Source organism: Cervus elaphus, chromosome 4 (assembly GCF_910594005.1).
Source record: "Cervus elaphus chromosome 4, mCerEla1.1, whole genome shotgun sequence".
NCBI lineage: Eukaryota > Metazoa > Chordata > Mammalia > Artiodactyla > Cervidae > Cervus > Cervus elaphus.
In genome coordinates, this window is record NC_057818.1 from 36,026,422 (window position 1) to 36,043,306 (window position 16,885).

The 16,885-nt window shown below is 56.3% G+C and overlaps 2 protein-coding genes and 1 non-coding gene across 3 annotated transcripts; all 3 read left to right on the forward strand.

Annotated features, from left to right (window-relative positions):
• Positions 1-403: 403 nt before the first annotated feature.
• EDC4 (enhancer of mRNA decapping 4) lies at positions 404-11,595 on the forward strand. Its single transcript, XM_043898853.1, has 29 exons — positions 404-688; positions 3,052-3,208; positions 3,595-3,706; positions 4,007-4,106; positions 4,375-4,564; positions 4,671-4,818; positions 4,908-5,012; positions 5,345-5,454; positions 5,532-5,615; positions 5,708-5,803; positions 5,900-6,002; positions 6,114-6,294; positions 6,389-6,461; positions 6,556-6,647; positions 6,723-6,910; positions 6,998-7,098; positions 7,186-7,336; positions 7,658-8,091; positions 8,185-8,289; positions 8,373-8,525; positions 8,610-8,646; positions 8,786-8,963; positions 9,076-9,231; positions 9,335-9,450; positions 9,530-9,695; positions 9,779-9,965; positions 10,057-10,276; positions 10,640-10,803; positions 11,042-11,595. The coding sequence occupies exons 1-29, from the start codon at positions 604-606 to the stop codon at positions 11,232-11,234; spliced, it is 4,185 nt and encodes a 1,394-aa protein (XP_043754788.1). The 5' UTR covers positions 404-603; the 3' UTR covers positions 11,235-11,595.
• A 125-nt stretch (positions 11,596-11,720) lies between these two features.
• On the forward strand, positions 11,721-14,486 carry NRN1L (neuritin 1 like). Its single transcript, XM_043898855.1, has 3 exons — positions 11,721-12,050; positions 12,746-12,878; positions 12,988-14,486. Exons 1-3 carry the CDS (start codon positions 11,963-11,965, stop codon positions 13,271-13,273), a joined length of 507 nt encoding a protein of 168 aa, XP_043754790.1. The 5' UTR covers positions 11,721-11,962; the 3' UTR covers positions 13,274-14,486.
• A 2,307-nt stretch (positions 14,487-16,793) lies between these two features.
• On the forward strand, positions 16,794-16,875 carry TRNAS-AGA. Its single transcript has one exon. It is a non-coding gene; the product is annotated as a tRNA-Ser (tRNA).
• The last annotated feature ends 10 nt before the right edge of the window (positions 16,876-16,885 follow it).

Consider the following 16,885-nt stretch of genomic DNA (forward strand, 5'->3'; position numbering starts at 1 on the left):
TGGCGGGCTATAGTCTATGGCGTCGCAAAGAGTCGGACGCGACAGCACGCTCGCCCGCTCAGGCCTTGGGTTACACTGACCCACTTCCTAAAGTAGAAACCTAAACTTGCCAATTCAGCTTGTTCCTAGAGTATGTGAGGGATTCGGCTTAGGCAACAGAGTTGACCCGATCTAGGCCCATCATGAGTCCATGCTCGGAGCGGACATGGACTGGGTGGGATATTCTGAAGCAAGTAGGGTTTAGGGCGGCCCAGAAGGTGGACATCTGCTCTGCCTCAGGCCCAAGGAACTCCCCCGACCCTACTAGCGCAGGGGCGGGCTTTCTGGAGGGGCGAAGCGTCCTCCTCACGAGCCCGGAACCTTTCTTCTCCGCCCGGCTCAGGTTCCGGGAGCTGAAACTCGGGCGGGCCGGAAGTGGAGGCGGTTGGTGGGGTTGGCGGGGCTCAGGGACGCAGCGCGGGCGGCGGTTTGTGAGCTTCGGGTGGATCGAGTATAGGGACCGGCGTACCACTGTTTGGCCCTGCCGGGGTTGTGCCCGGCTGGACGGTGCGCGGCGGCAGTGAAACGAACGCGGCGCGGACCCAGGCGCCGGCGGCTGGGCCCATGGCCTCCTCTTGCGCGAGCATCGACATCGAGGACGCCACGCAGCACCTGCGGGACATCCTCAAGCTGGACCGGCCGGCGGGAGGTGAGCCGGGCCAGTGGGGGTGGGCCCCCATGAGCGGGCAGAAGGGCGGCGCGGGCCTTGGCTGCCTTCATGGCCCTGGGGTCCCTCAGGACCAGCTCCGCATCCTTCCATCTGGTGTGGGCAGATGAGGGTCGGAGGGTCGGAGGAGCGTGCTTACCCAAGCGCGCAGACCCCCGGATGCGATCCTTCCCCATCCCGGAGCTGTGCCGCTCTGCCCTGTCCTTCAGCATCTCGGCTGAAGGTGAGGGCTCTTCTCTGAATCCGCAAAGCCCACCAGATGTCCTGGCAGCGTCTCTAGTGTTCCTGCGACTGACCTGGGTTCCATACCCTTTTACCATAACATAGTTCAGAGGCCTATCTGGGCCCTGTACACCGAGTTCTGGGTCTAGAACTAAACGCTGTGCTGAGGAGCACAGCAACTTGCCCTTCCTTCTGGAATGCAGACTCTAGGCCTGCGATTTTAAGACTAATTTTCTGGAGGAAGGTGACCAACCAGTTCCTGTGTGCTCTCTGGGATTAGGGCAAATCACAGGTTGCACAGTGCTGATTGGATCAGGCTGCAAACATTTGCAAGCGGCAGTTAATTTCCATTCATTTCAAATTTACCTAGGTTTGCTGTGGTACCTCCAGAGCTCCTCCTGCCCTCAATGAGCTCCTAGGCCACAGAGTTAATGAGGTGTAATATAATGTTCTTCCCACTGAGAGAGAGAAGTGTTTTGGTTCTATGAGGAGGATGGGGTAGGTGGGGTAGAGGCTGGTCAATGCCTGAGAACAGCTGAGAGAAGAGCAGTATTTAGGCCAGGACTTATAATACGGACAGGGACTGGGGTGTCAGGAAAGACCTTCTACAGAGAGGAGATAGCATGGGTGAAGGTACCAAAGTTTCATGGCAGATTCACAGACCTGTGAAAAGTTGTAGTGGTCGAGAGACTAGCTGGTGATGGTGGTGTGGATGTGCAGCAGCCAAAGCTGAGGATTGTGTTTCCTCAGACCCTGTTGTTAAACCTGCTGGAAAGCCCAAACTGGCTCCTTTTGGACACAGGCACGGGTCCTCATTGCTGGGTTCAGCTAATCTCTGAGAAAATCCACCTGCTGCCTGAAACCATCAAGTCCCTTTCCCCAGGCCTAGAGTGTGTGCTCCCTTGACTTTCGGGCTTGGCGTGGCCCTCTCATGCTTATTAACTGCCACAAAGGTTTGATGGAGCCTGGCATGGGTAACATGTAGCTTGTTTGTTCTCATACTAGCCTCCCTGGAAGGGAAAGTGGTCACCTTACCTCAGAGCATCACTCACTCTGATGCAGGTGAGGTGGCCTGTAGTTTTTCCTCTTGGATTGATACTTGAGTCCCCTGTTTGCCAAGTAGTACTTGCTTGTCTCCTCTTACTGGAGGACAGTGTGAGACCCCAGGCTGTTTTGTGACTAGAAACTTGCCCGATTCCTGAATATGAAGCCCTAGTCTCCTTGCCACCTGGGAGTTTTGGAGTAGTGTTTGAGCCTATGAGACTGCTTGAAATACAACTAATGGTAAAGCCAATGGTAAACAACTGAAATGCTATTTGTCCTCCTCATACACCCTACCCCATAATTTCTCTCCTCTTTGGCCAGCTCCTTCACGTCCATAGTGGTTTCTTCTGAGCCCATGCTGTGTGAGGCAGTCTCCTTCCTTTCTTTCTTCCACATCTTAATCATGTCTTTCCATGCCTTAGGAGCCCATCCTCTCTTCCCCAGCGCCTCCACTACTTTGGTCCAGGTCCTGATATTTCTTACCTGGATTCTCAACTATCTTACATGTCACTTTAGAACAGTCAGTCCTCTGGCCACAGCAGATCATGTCACCTTCCCATTCAAAACTCTTTTGTAACCCACTGAAAAAATAAATAAATAAATAAAGGGGAAAAAAAAAAAACTCTTTTGTGGCTCTCATTACCACAGGGAAAATCAAAGCACCCAGCCTCATTCCTGAGACCTCTGCAGCCTTGTTTTCCCTCCATCCTTCCCATGTTTGTGTGTTCAAGCCACACTACTACTGTAAAGTCTGTCCTGACTATTCCTCTGCCCTTCTTCAAGTACAGAGAGTCCTTCTGTACTGACCCAGGCCTGAATATTAACTGGCCTCAGAGGGTTCTTGATGACTTACACCCCTCCCCCAGGTAGAAGAGCCTCATGCTCATCCTTGGTCCTAGCATACATTGAGTTCACCGTCAGTGCTTATAGAATGAATTGAATAAAGGGCCCTCCTCCCCACTGACATGCCTTGTTGAGTGTTCCTAGAGCACCTCATGATTCTTGAATGGAACCCTGCAGAAGGAGAGGCCAGTGGACAGGTGGAACAAACTCGTCAGAGTGGCCCTTTCTGCCCCTAGGCCCCAGTGCAGAGAACCAGCGACCATCTAATGCCTACAATGGAGATCTCAATGGGCTCCTGGTCCCAGACCCCCTCTGCTCAGGTGACAGTGCTTCAACAAACAAGCCTGGTCTCCGAGCCATGCCACCTATTAACCTGCAGGAAAAGCAGGTCATGTGAGTGTTTGGGAGATGGTAGTGGTGGTGATGGGGTCTTTGAGGCATTTGCTAACTAAAGGCATAAGGTGGGGGAAGAGGGTCCGGCAGTCTCTGCTGCTTCCCCACAAGACGGCCTGGGGTAGAATGCTCCACTTGGATGAGGGCCACGGACAAGGGCTTGGCCTCAATCTGAAATTTGGGCTCCTGGTTTAGCATGGAAGTAGGACCATTCCCAAGGAGGGAGGTGAGCAAGAGAAGCTATGGATTTGGGGACCAGTGAATCAGGCAGAGCAGGGCATCTGGGGCTTGACACTTTCACCAGAGTGGCTGCATCCTCTCCCCTCAACCCTGCCCATTGAGACTTCGGGTGAACAAGAGTCACGCTTGTGCACCCCTCCCTCCAGCTGCCTCTTAGGAGATGACAGTTCCACTGGCATCGGAATTTTGGCCAAGGAGGTGGAGATTGTGGCCAGCAGTGACTCTAGCATCTCAAGCAAGGCACGGGGGAGCAACAAGGTGGGCACCAAGATGTTGTGGCATGCATAATGGCTGGGGCACTGTTAGGCTGTCCCTCCCCTATTCCATGCTGCCAGTTCCTATGGGGATTATCCTAACAGACAGATAGTGTGCCCCAGTCTCAGGAAGCCAGTGTTGGCTGCCAATCTTTGTGGGAATCTGACCCCAAGAGTTGTGCATGGGTGGCTGGGCTTGCACATATGGCCTGTCCTGTTCCCAGGCATGCTGGGGGCTACTTCAGCTCCAGGAAAGCTGCCCCAGCCCTTGACTTCTGTGACCTTCCTCACTCTTGGTTCTCAGGTGAAAATTCAGCCTGTCGCCAAGTATGACTGGGAGCAGAAATACTACTATGGCAACTTGATTGCTGTGTCCAACTCTTTCTTGGCCTATGCTATAAGGGGTGAGTAGAAGCAGTACAGAGGAGGAAGGTGTTCTGCTTGAAGTCCCAGAAGGGAAGCTCTGCGGTTGGGTCACTCAGCCCCCACAGACTGTAGAGGTATGATGGCAGGCTCGTCTGCGATGCCCCCAGCTCTGCCCAACCCTCTGGAGCCCAGTGAGAAAACTGAGCGTCAGACTGGTAATGGCAGCGAGAAAGGCAAGGGCAGGGCCACTCTGTTGCCACCTGGTCCTGAGTACTTATTCACGGCCTACCACTCTCCTGATTCCAGCTGCCAACAACGGCTCAGCAATGGTGCGAGTGATCAGTGTCAGCACTTCAGAGCGGACCCTGCTCAAAGGCTTCACAGGCAGCGTGGCTGATCTGGCCTTTGCACACCTCAATTCCCCACAGCTGGCCTGCCTGGATGAGGCAGGCAACCTGTTTGTATGGCGCTTGGCCCTGATTAATGGCAAAATTCAGTATCCTTTCCCAGGGTGGGATGGGGGACTGGAGAAAAGTGGGTGGAGCTGGGTCTGCCAGACCCACCGCATCATCCCTCCGACTAGCCCTTAACACCCTGCTCAGAGAGGAGATCTTGGTCCACATCCGCCAGCCAGAGGGCACTCCACTGAACCACTTCCGCAGGATCATCTGGTGCCCCTTCATCCCCGAAGAGAGTGAGGACTGCTGTGAGGAGGGCAGCCCAACAGTGGCCCTGTTGCATGAGGACCGGGTGAGGGGGCTGGGCCTGGGGGGAGAGGAAGGGGCTGAGTAGCAGTGGGGTAGTCATGGGCTGAGCACTCACTTCCCGGTACCTGCCAGGCTGAGGTGTGGGACCTAGACATGCTCCGCACCAACCACAGCACCTGGCCGGTGGACGTCACCCAGATCAAGCAGGGCTTCATCGTGGTAAAAGGCCACAGCACAGTAAGCCTGCAACCAACTGCCTTTCCTACCCTCTCGCCCCACCCCACTGTGTCCCTCATCTATTTCCTGGACCCACAGCTGCCCAGACAGCTTTCCAGCACTCTGCCCATGGGACCTCTGAGCACAGAGTGACCCCCTCCTGTGGTGCTCACACCTGACCTGTCTGTACCCCCCTGGATCTGGGCTTCTCCACAGGGCTCCGTTCAGTCAGTCTTTCATATACACATGCAGATCCCCTGTGGGTCAGCCTATTTCACTTCCATCCTCACCTGAGGAGGACTTGCTCCCACCTCTAGCTGGTGGCAAAGCAAGGCTTTTTGGGTTCTTCTCAGTGCTTGAGTGAAGGGGCCCTCTCACCTGATGGGACTGTCCTGGCTACTGCAAGTCATGATGGCTTCGTCAAGTTCTGGCAGATCTACATTGAGGGACAGGATGAGCCACGGTAAGGCAGAGCCTGAGGGACTGGGCTCCCCCAGGTAGGGGATCAGATCACCCACTGGGGCCCCTCATTTACCGCAGGTGTTTACATGAGTGGAAGCCTCATGATGGGCGGCCCCTCTCCTGCCTCCTGTTCTGTGACAACCACAAGAAACAGGATCCTGAGTGAGTGAGTGGGCAGGCCGGAGGGTGGTGGGCTGGACCGTGGGCTACCATAAAGGGCCCCGTCAGCCACTCAGTGCCTTGCTGCTTTGCAGGGTCCCTTTCTGGAGGTTCCTCATTACTGGCGCTGACCAGAATCGGGAGCTGAAGATGTGGTGCACGGTGTCCTGGACCTGCCTGCAGACCATTCGGTAAGCAGGGGCTGTGGGGCTGGGCAGGGGCGAGCTTGCTGATATGGGTTCTTTCCATCCTCAGTCTCATTCATCCTGCCTCATCCCCCCATCCAGCTTCTCCCCAGATATCTTCAGCCCCGTGAGTGTGCCCCCCAGCCTCAAGGTTTGCCTGGACCTCTCAGCGGAATATCTGATCCTCAGTGATGTGCAGCGGAAGGTGGGCTGCAGTGGGGGCAGAGCGGGTAGCATCGGGGGGATGAAGGTGTGTGTGGCTCATCTGGGGCCTTCCTATACCCTGAACTCGGCTGTGACCTTGCCGCCCATGCAGGTCCTCTATGTGATGGAACTGCTGCAGAATCAGGAGGAGGGCCGGGCCTGCTTCAGCTCCATCTCTGAGTTTCTTCTCACCCACCCAGTACTGAGCTTCGGTATCCAGGTTGTCAGTCGCTGCCGGCTGCGGCACACAGAGGTGCTGCCTGCCGAGGAGGAGAACGACAGCCTCGGGGCCGGTGAGCTGCTCAGGGTCGGGGGTCTGTGTTGGAAGGCAGGGGAGTGCTGAGGTACAGAGTGTCAGGGGCTTAGTCATCCACTTCGTCCTTGTAGACGGGACCCACGGAGCAGGTGCCATGGAGTCTGCAGCTGGTGTGCTCATCAAGCTCTTCTGTGTGCACACTAAGTAAGCGTGTTGGGAGCGGGCCGCCTGTGCCTGGTCAGCCCCTCCCTACCGTGCTGCCTCTGACTGTCGTCTTCTCCCTCTGCTCGTCCTGCAGGGCATTGCAGGATGTCCAGATCCGCTTTCAGCCACAGCTGAACCCTGACGTTGTGGCCCCGCTCCCCTCACACCCTGCCCATGAAGACTTTGGTGAGTTAAGGGTGAGAGGGAAGTAGGTTTTGACCGGGGTGTGAGATCTGACTAAAGTGGCAGGCTTCCCCACAGCATTTGGAGAGTCTCGGCCCGAGCTGGGCTCAGAGGGCCTGGGATCGGCCACTCAGGGCTCCCAGCCTGACCTCCGACGTATCGTGGAGTTGCCTGCACCAGCCGACTTCCTCAGTCTGAGCAGTGAGACCAAGCCCAAGCTGATGACACCTGACGCCTTCATGACGCCCAGCGCCTCCCTGCAGCAGGTGTGCTTGGGAGGAGTGGGCCTCGGGGAAGGTGGTGCCTGGGGATGCCCTCCGCGGCCACAGCCCTCATTCTCCCTGTTTCCCCAGATCGCTGCGTCTCCCAGCAGCAGCAGCAGCAGCAGCAGCTCCTCTCTCACAGCCGTGTCTGCCATGAGCAGTACTTCGGTCGTGGACCCCTCCTTGCCCAGGTGAAGTGAGGGGCAGGGTGAGGAGCAGGGGCTGGTGCCAGGTGACGCCAGGCTCTGTCTACTTAGACCTCATCCTCCTGCCACCAGGCCACCTGAGGAGCTGACCTTGAGCCCCAAGCTACAGCTGGATGGCGGTCTGACCATGAGCAGCAGCAGCCTGCAGGCAAGCCCACGTGGGCTCCTGCCCGGCCTGCTCCCAGGTCCAGCCGACAAACTGACTCCCAAAGGGCCTGGTCAGGTGCGTGTGTGGGTGTGTGAAGTGCAGGGTGGCAGGCGTATGAAGGTGGGGAGGCTGGTGGTGATCTCCCAGTTTCCTGTGTGCTGGTCCTACTCTGCCTCAGATAGCCCATGTTTCCCCTGAGGGTATCTTAGCCTCCGGTGTCCCTGGAGAGCAGCCCCTCAGCCTCTCTTCCCCCCTCCTCTCCTGACTGTGACCATTTATGACTTGTGTCCCCGTCCTCCATGCCCCATCTCGCATCACTGCGCACACCAGTGCATCATCTCCATACTTGTTTTAGCCCTACCTCCCACCATTTAAGTCTTATCTTGGCCCCCTCAGGTGCCTACTGCTGCCTCTGCACTCGCCCTGGAGCTGCAGGAAGTGGAACCCCTGGGGCTGCCTCAGGCTTCTCCCAGCCGCACCCGCTCCCCCGATGTTATCTCCTCAGCCTCCACTGCCTTGTCCCAGGACATCCCTGAGATCGCATCTGAGGCACTGTCCCGTGGCTTTGGCGCCTCCGCTCCTGAGGGCCTAGAGCCAGACAGCATGGCCTCAGCAGCCTCGGCACTCCACCTGTTGTCCCCAAGGCCCCGGCCAGGGCCTGAGCTTGGCCCCCAGCTTAGCCTGGATGGGAGCCCTGGGGATGGGGATCGGCATAGTACCCCTTCCCTCCTAGAGGCAGCCTTGACCCAGGAGGCCACAGCCCCTGACAGTCAGGTCTGGCCTACAGCCCCAGATATCACTCGCGAGACCTGCAGCAGCCTGGCCGAGAGGTGAGGAGCTTGGAGGGTAGGCGGGGGGAGTGTGCCAATGGTAGGGGCTTCAGGTAGAGTCATCCACCACTGACTTGGCCTGGCCCTCCCCAGCCCCCGGAACGGCCTCCAGGAAAAGCACAAGAGCCTGGCCTTCCACCGACCACCTTACCACCTGCTGCAGCAACACGACAGCCAGGACGCCAGTGCCGAGCAAAGGTAGGTATCACCCTGCACCTTTCCTCTCCCAGGAGGGCTAGCCAGTGGGCAAGTGCCTATCTCTCTCCTTCCTCTTCCCCCAGTGACCATGATGACGAGGTGGCCAGCCTCGCCTCTGCCGCAGGGAACTTTGGCACCAAAGTGCCCACTCCACGTCTTCCAGCCAAGGACTGGAAGACCAAGGGATCCCCTCGGGCCTCACCCAAGCTCAAGAGAAAGGGCAAAAAGGATGACGGGTAGGGGGGGTCCCGGGGCCAGGGAGGGGGTGGTCTTCAGGCTGCCTGCGTGACGTGGCCTGAGGTGCTTCTCACCTATGGCAGGGATTCATCCTTGGGATCCCGGCTCACAGAGCACCAGGTGAGTGAGTAGAGAGAGTCCCTTTCTGCTTCTGGGACTCCTGCCTGTGGGGGTGGGGGTGGGGTGGCCAGACCTTCCCCTGGTCTGATGTGGAGGATGAGCAGGGCAGGCATCAGGTGACTTTTGGTGTTACTGGCAGGTGGCAGAAACCCCTGAGAACTGGCCGGCACTGATCTGGCAGCAGCAGAGAGAGCTGGCACAGCTGCGGCACAGCCAAGAAGAGCTGCTGCAGCGCTTGTGTACCCAGCTTGAAGGCCTTCAGAGCACCGTCACAGGCCACGTGGAGCGAGCCCTGGAGTCAAGGCACGAGCAGGAGCGTATCCTTGGGGGCGAGGCGCAGCCGGGCGGAGGGACAGGGAGGCAGCCGTGTTCTCAGCCCAGGACGGTATGTGGGACCTCCTCTGGGTCTGTTCCTTAGCGACAGCACAGAGCGGCGACTGGAGCGGGCCCTGGCTGAGGGGCAGCAGCGGGGTGGGCAGCTGCAGGAGCAGCTGACGCAGCAGCTATCCCAGGCACTGTCTTCAGCGGTAGCAGGGCGGCTGGAGCGCAGCATACGGGATGAGATCAAGAAGACGGTTCCTCCGTGTGAGTTTCACATGGAGACTTCTGGGCGGGCCAGATTCGAAGGGCCCTCTCCCTGTCAAACCTCATCTCATGGCTCGGCCCCTCCCTCCTTCTCATGTCCCAGGTGTCTCCCGGAGTCTAGAGCCCGTGGCTGGCCAGCTCAGCAGCTCGGTGGCCACCAAACTCACAGCTGTGGAGAGTAGCATGAAAGAGAACATCTCTAAGCTGCTCAAGTCCAAGGTGCTGTAGGGCCCAAGATGAGGGAAGTGCGTGGTGGGCATGAGCTCAAGACTCAACTTAGCCCCTCCTCCACCCCTAGAACTTGACAGATGCCATTGCCCGAGCAGCCGCAGACACGTTACAGGGGCCAATGCAGGCCGCCTACCGGGAAGCCTTCCAGAGCGTGGTCCTGCCTGCCTTCGAGAAGAGCTGCCAGGCCATGTTCCAGCAGATCAATGACAGCTTCCGACTGGGCACACAGGAGTGTGAGTGGGGTCTTCTGCCTCAGGGAGGGAGAGGCCATCCTCTTCTCAGTGTCCCTCTCACGGCTCCCATGGTCACTTTTCAGACTTGCAGCAGTTGGAGAGTCACATGAAGAGCCGTAAGGCACGAGAGCAGGAGGCACGGGAGCCTGTGCTGGCCCAGCTGCGGGGCCTGGTCAGCACCTTGCAGGGGGCCACGGAGCAGATGGCGGCCACTGTATCTGGCAGCGTTCGGGCTGAGGTGCAGCACCAGCTGCACGTGGCCGTGGGCAGGTGGGTGGCCTGGGCATGGAGCTAGGTGGTGGGTGTGGAAAGGGCCAGACTCGACCACATATTGACCTCGTCTCCCTCACTTGCCTCGCAGCCTGCAGGAGGCGATTCTAGCACAGGTACAGCGCATTGTGAAGGGCGAGGTGAGTGTGGCTCTTAAGGAGCAGCAGGCCGCCGTCACCTCTAGCATCATGCAGGCCATGCGCTCAGCCGCTGGCACGCCTGTCCCCGCTGCCCACCTCGACTGCCAAGCCCAGCAAGCCCACATCCTACAGCTGCTGCAGCAGGGCCACCTCAATCAGGCCTTCCAGCAGGTAAGCCAGGCACTGGGCCCAGGTAGAGGCCAGTGTCTCCTGACAAGAGCCACATTCCCCGTCAGACTTCGGGTGGTCTGGCAGCGGACTTTCCTTGGTTCTCTTTGCCTCCAGGCCATTTCCCTTGCTTTTCCCTCTGCGTGGTCCCTGGATCCCTTTCTTTCTACCTCAGTCCAGCTTCGTCACCACCCTTCTCAGAAATCCTGATCCCCTAGAGAAACAGCAGCCCTTCAGTGCTCTCTCTGGGCCCCTGAGCAACTCCCTCAGGATGCCCTACTCCGTAGTCATCCTCTCCCAGGCCACATAGCCAGACAAGCAGGCATTCCATCTTGACATCAGCTATAAACTCTGTTCTCTACTCAGGCCCTGACAGCTGCTGACCTGAACCTGGTGCTATACGTGTGTGAAACAGTGGACCCAGGCCAGGTTTTTGGGCAGCCACCTTGCCCCCTCTCCCAGCCTGTACTCCTTTCTCTCATCCAGCAACTGGCCTCTGATCTTGGCACTCGAACTGACCTCAAGCTCAGGTGAGTGGGAATAGTCGGGGACTAGAGCTGGGGTGAAGGTAGGTGAGCACTTCAAAGCAGAGACTCCCACTCCTACCTGACTCCCCTCCCCCGAGTTCTCCACCAGTACCCTCTGCCCCCACCCATCTCAGGCTTTGAGACCTCCATTGTCAGCAGCCCCTCTGGGCCTCATTGCCACCAGGGGGCGTTCTCCTCTGCTGGAGGCCACCTATAGCCAGTCTTATTCCTCCATCCCCAGCTACCTGGAAGAGGCTGTAATGCACCTGGACCACAGTGACCCCATCACTCGGGACCACATGGGCTCCGTCATGGCTCAGGTGCGCCAGAAGCTCTTCCAGTTCCTGCAAGCGGAGCCACACAACTCACTTGGCAAAGCGGCCCGGCGTCTCAGCCTCATGCTGCACGGCCTTATGACCCCCAGCCTCCCTTAGCTAAGCCTCCTTTGTCCAAGGTGAGGTGGCACTGAAGGCCAACAGACAGGCTTAGGCCAGAGTAGGGTCACGCCTGCCCGTTACCTGCTCAGGCGCCCACATTTGGAGAGTTTTACGGGGATAGCACTGGCTGTGGTCTGCAGGGTGTGGTAGCCAGCAGGTGTAGGCTGGGCCCAGGGTGGGTATTGTGCCTTCTTGGGTTCTGTCATGCCTGGAGCATAACCCCTGAGATTATGACACCACTTAAGTTGAATTTTCCATGTTCCTTTTTACCTCGGATTTGGGTCTTTTTGTTTTTGAAAAAACATTGAGAAATTCAAGTAAATGCTTTTGGAATAAAATGGAGTATGTGTGTGCTTTTCATGTGTCTTTGATGTGACTTTGATAACTGCCCTCTCTTAACCTGCCCCCTCTTTTCTTCCTGTGCGGAGCTCTGTCTAGGCCAACCCATCCCACGGGGCCTGGACACCACCCTCATCTGCCCAGCTACTCTCCCAGATCTCTCCATCTCCGAGGCAAGGGCCCCCCAGGGTCAGCTCAGCACCCCACTATGCTCCTGGGTTCTCCTCTCTGGAGTCCCTCCCTCCTCTTTTGCCTATTGGAACTGGGGTGGAGCTTCTGGGTGGCTGAGCCCCGCCCCCCATCCAATCACAGTGCCTCCTCCCGGAGGCTGGGCCGAAGGGCTGCCCTCCAAGCTGCTAGCCCTGTTAGTAGGCTCCCAGCTGGGGATGATGCGCTGCTGCTGCTGCTGCTGTCACCACCGGCAACCGCCCTGTGCGCTGGGGCTGTTGCTGTTGCTGCTGCTGCCGCCCCTCGGTGAGTGCCCAGGCCCAGACTGTCCACACACCCTCTCCACAGGCTGGGTATAGGTTGTGTGGGAGCTGAGGCACAGCCTTCCTGAGTGCCGAGAGCCAGGGTGGAGAGGTGAAAGGGCTCCAGGGAGGGAAGAATGTGATCCAGTGACTGAAAGATGTAAAGTGAGGGTTGTGAACTGAACCGTAGTTTCAGAGGGGAGAACCCCCAAATTCCACAGTCTGATAAGCAGAAGCTTGACCTCTTGCAGGACTCCCAGACCAACCCCAGGATCTCTGAGGTCCTCTCCTAGGGTTGGGCCTGGATCTCAACTCCCTCTATCCTGACCCATTGGGAAACACCTGTTCAGGGAGGTGTCTAGGCTGCAGAGAAACTGGCCTTTGCCAGGGGCCCCGTCCCCCTTACCCATGTCCATGCTCCTTCAATTGGACTGTTCTCACCTGACCTGGGGCCCAGAACTCGGAGAAAGCCAACCCCTGGGATGAGACTTCTTCCCCCACGCCCACCTATCCTGTCTGGGTCCTTCTAGAAGAGGGTGGAGGCAGGTGGTCCCCAGGTGTGCCCCTTGGTTCCCTAGGGTGCCCCTTTCAAGCTGAGTCACGTCCCCAGAAAGCTCCCTGGTAAACAAGCCTCTGGGAGTTGGGGGGTTGAGGGTGCACTGCCTCATCCTGTCAATTAGCCTCCACCCCCACCCGCAGTCCCTGTATCTCCCCTGGCAGCAGCCACAGCGGGCCCAGGCCGCTGTGACACCATATATCAGGGCTTTGCCGAGTGTCTCATCCGCTTGGGAGACAGCATGGGCCACGGAGGCGAACTGGAGACCGTCTGCAGGTATGGGCAGGTGCGCGGGCAACACCACCCTTGGGATCTGAACCTTTTCCCTCCCATCCCAAAGCCCCCCCTGCCCCACCTAATTCCCCTAACTCCATACCCTTAACAGGTCTTGGAATGACTTCCACACCTGTGCCTCACGAGTCCTGTCGGGCTGCCCGGAGGAGGCAGCTGCCGTGTGGGAGTCACTACAGCAAGAAGCTCGCCGGGCCCCACACCCAGATAACTTGCACACTCTCTGTGGCACCCCTGTGCGCCTTCAGGAGCGTGGGGTGGGCCCAGAGACCAACCAGGAAACCCTGCGGGCGACAGCGCCGGCGCCCACCCCGGCCCCCACGCCCCCGCTGCTGGCAGCTGCCCTGGCGCTGGCCTGCCTCCTGGGGCCCCTGGCCTAGCCAGTCCAGTTGGGTAGTGGCGCCCCCACCTCCAGCCCTGCTCTGGTGGCTGCCGTCGGCCTCCTCAGAGCACACTTGGCTTTCATTAAAGGTATTTATATTTGTACTAAGTTCCTTCCTTTCTTTCTGCTGAGGCCCGCTCGGCTGGGGTTGAGGCCTCCAGAAACTGATCCCCAAGATAACATGGGCGGGGCCGAAGGCTGCCACAGGGGACTCAGTCTTTTTCCTCACAAACACTCATTTCCCAGGGGTAGGGCAGAGCTTTCCACTGCCAGCAGGTTCCAAGATCTCTGTCCGGGAATGTCTCTCTCTCCGTTCTCCCAGGCTGGCACTCCTGTCTTCCTGCCCCTCCTGTCCTGGCCTGTAGGGGCCTTGTGAGGTGGTAGAGCATTCCCATCCCCACTCCCAGCCAGTCCACCCCTCTCCCAGTTTCCAGGCTCCTGACCATCTCACCTCATGCTCCCTCTGCTGAACTACCCCCTTAGCCTTCAAGACACAGTTCAGATTAAGTACCCTTTCCTCTCCTTCTCTGGGGTTATGGCTCATCTGAGGGGAGCCTGTTCCAGAAGACGGGGAACCCCTGTTGGAGTCTACATTCAAGTCTCTGAGGTGATCGGGAGCGGCAGAAACTGGGTCACAATGAGGGTTCTTCTGGCCTCTGCTCTGCACAAGCTTGTTCTCTGAGAAGAGGTGTGCTGCATGAGGTCAGAGAAATCCTGGAGGACTTTCTGGAAGCACAGATGAATGTGCCCTGTGTGAGGAGCCCCTGTTCTTCATGGTGGAGAAGAAGAGCAAGAATCAGCATGAGCAGAATCCTGAGGGAAGAGGAAGGCCTCAGAGAGGGGGAGACCCTCTACCATCCCTGCCGGGACCCTCTACCAAGTTCACCCCCACATGACTTGAGTGAACACTGCTATGGCCTCCTCACTGGCTTCTACTTTATTCTCCATTGAACAACTGATCCCGATATTAAATTCCTTTTCATTGTCTGCAAGACCCTATGTCAGTCAGCTGTGTGTCTATGTAGGATGGTTTATTCAGTCTACTGAGTAACTCCCACTCTATAGTAGCACAGAGGAATGATCTACCTGCTCAGTCCTTGGGGTAAGGGGAGGTTTCAGAGAAGAAGCATGATAGAGAGTGATAGGTGGTAAACAAGACAGAGTTACAAATGGTGGAGGAGAAGTGGGGCTGAGTTGGAGAGGACTTTATAAGAGGGGCCTGAGGAATCAGCTGGGAGGGGAGGACGGGTGGAAGTCCGGGACTTGTCAGGCCAGGTTTGCACTAAAGCACGTGCTAGGAGGTTGTTGACCCTAGGACAGAATCAGGCCTGGTAAGACCCTTGCTTAGGCTCCAGGGTGACAGGAGCCTCCAGAGACCTCCACTCTACTTCATCCAGAGGAGTCCTACTTCAGCTTCCCAAACACCTTCTCATTCCAGTTAGCTAAGATGCCTCAATTAACTCACTCTGCCCTGTCTTTGCTCCTGTACTTCCTTCACCTGTACTTTTATCCCCACTTCGCTCTCCCAACCATTCCTTACCCATCTTCTGAAAGTTCAGGCCAAAAAAACCCAGATCCACCCCCTGCTGACCACCAGTATCTTCTGGAAGGAAATGCCAGACTTTTATTCCTCTGGATCCTTATACATCTATTCTCTGTGCTCAGAATTCCCTTCCTTATTTTCTCCTGGCAAACTCCTACTTCTTGTTCAGGATCCCCTCCTCCCTATCCCTGAATCCAGGCTGAATCAGAAGCCTCCTTCAGGTCCACACAGCTCCCAGGCTTTCTTCTGTCTCAATACTGATGGCACTGGCTCACTGGCTTGTTACCGTCTGGGTCTAGGTCAGAATTCCCCACCATGGATTCCCCCAAGGGTCCTCTTTGTGTCTCCAGCACCCAACATAGGGGTGGGTATAAAGAATGCACTTGTGGGAGTGTGTGGAATGAAAGACAGAATCACTAAAACCAGCATAGGAAATGTTACAGTCAGCAAGAGCTTGGCCTAAGAATGACTTCAGTATGGAGGGTGTGTCCTCTTTGGGCTCTTAACCTGAGCATACTATTGAGAGGGATGGTGCTGGAGCTCCAAACCCCAAAAATCTTCCCAGAGCTACTTGAAGTGGGAGGCCAGGAGCAGCCTGCTTCCAGGAGCAGGGGCTCTGTTGTGTTGGCCAGCCATCAAGGGGATTACCATCCTCCTGCTGTGACCTACTTTCCCCTGGTTTTTGCTCCCTAAATCCCTGCTCTTCCCTGGAATTGAATGACCTGGAGTGTATGCATGGGGTTGGGGGTGGGGACAGAATCTGCTCTCTGGCCACGGGCTTAAGAGCTTTGTGTGTTTTATCCCAGAGCTGGAGAGAAGGGGTGGGCTGATAGCCAACTGGACTGGGTCCTAGACACAGCTGCCCAAGGCAGAGTATCATGGTAATGGTGCTTCTCACATTTGCAGCTCTGCAGACATGGAATAGCTATTGTTCAGGGGGAAATCTGGGGGCTAGATATCCTGAGCCCAGTCCCCCTCGCATCAACGTACCTCTTTATCTCAGGGCTCTGGAGTTCTTCACCAGAGCCCAGCACCTGCCCACAGCTTGCTCAATAAATATCTATTGAATTAATTTGCTGAATTTCTGTAAAATAGAGGTGTGGATTTCTAAACCCCATTAACCTTGGAATTCTGTATTATTTTCTATCCTCACGATACCTGTGGGGGTCAGGATTTTTATCCCCATTATACAAATAAGAAACATGAGGCTAGAACTTCCCCTGGTAGTCCAGGGGTTGAGAATCTACCTGCCAATGCAGGGGACACAGGTTCAATCCCTGGTCCAGGAGGATCCTACATATCATCCGGCCACAACTACTGAGCCTGCATGCCTAAGAGCCTTTGCTCTGCAACAAGAGAAACTACCACAGTAAGAAGCCTGTGCACCACAACAAAGAATAGCCCCCATTTGCTGCAACTACAGAAAGCCCAAGCACAGCAACAAAAACCTAGTTCAGACTACATAAATAAAATTTTTAAAAAAGAAAACAAACAAACCAACACGGGGTTTAGGGAGGGGAAGATATCTTCCTTAAGTTCATGCAACTGTGGAAGTGTCGGAGCTGGGATATAATTCCATTTGTTTGGCCCCTAAATTCATTCCTTGAAGCATCACACTAGACATATGGAAATAATTTTTAAAGTTTTTTTTTTTTTTTTGGCCAAGCAGCTTGCAGGGATCTTAGTTCCCCAACCAGGTATCAAACCTGCACCCCCCACAGTGAAAACACAGAGTCTTCCACTGGACCACCAGGGAAATCCCTAAGAGTTTTATTTTTTTAATCTTTTATGAAGCCCTAGGACATAAAACAGGCCATGTCTTATGATGTTGATATATGTTTAGGTTTAAAGTATAAGATTAACTTATACAGTCAAAGACAATTCCATGTATGAAATAAGAGTTCAATAAAAATTTTAATAAACTGACTAAAATGAGGAAGATGTATGGAGATTACAATCTCTTTACTACTTGAAAGTAGTCGTGGCCGAGTGGTTAAGGCGATGGACTAGAAATCCATTGGGGTTTCCCCGCGCAGGTTCAAATCCTGCCGACTACGGTATCTTTCC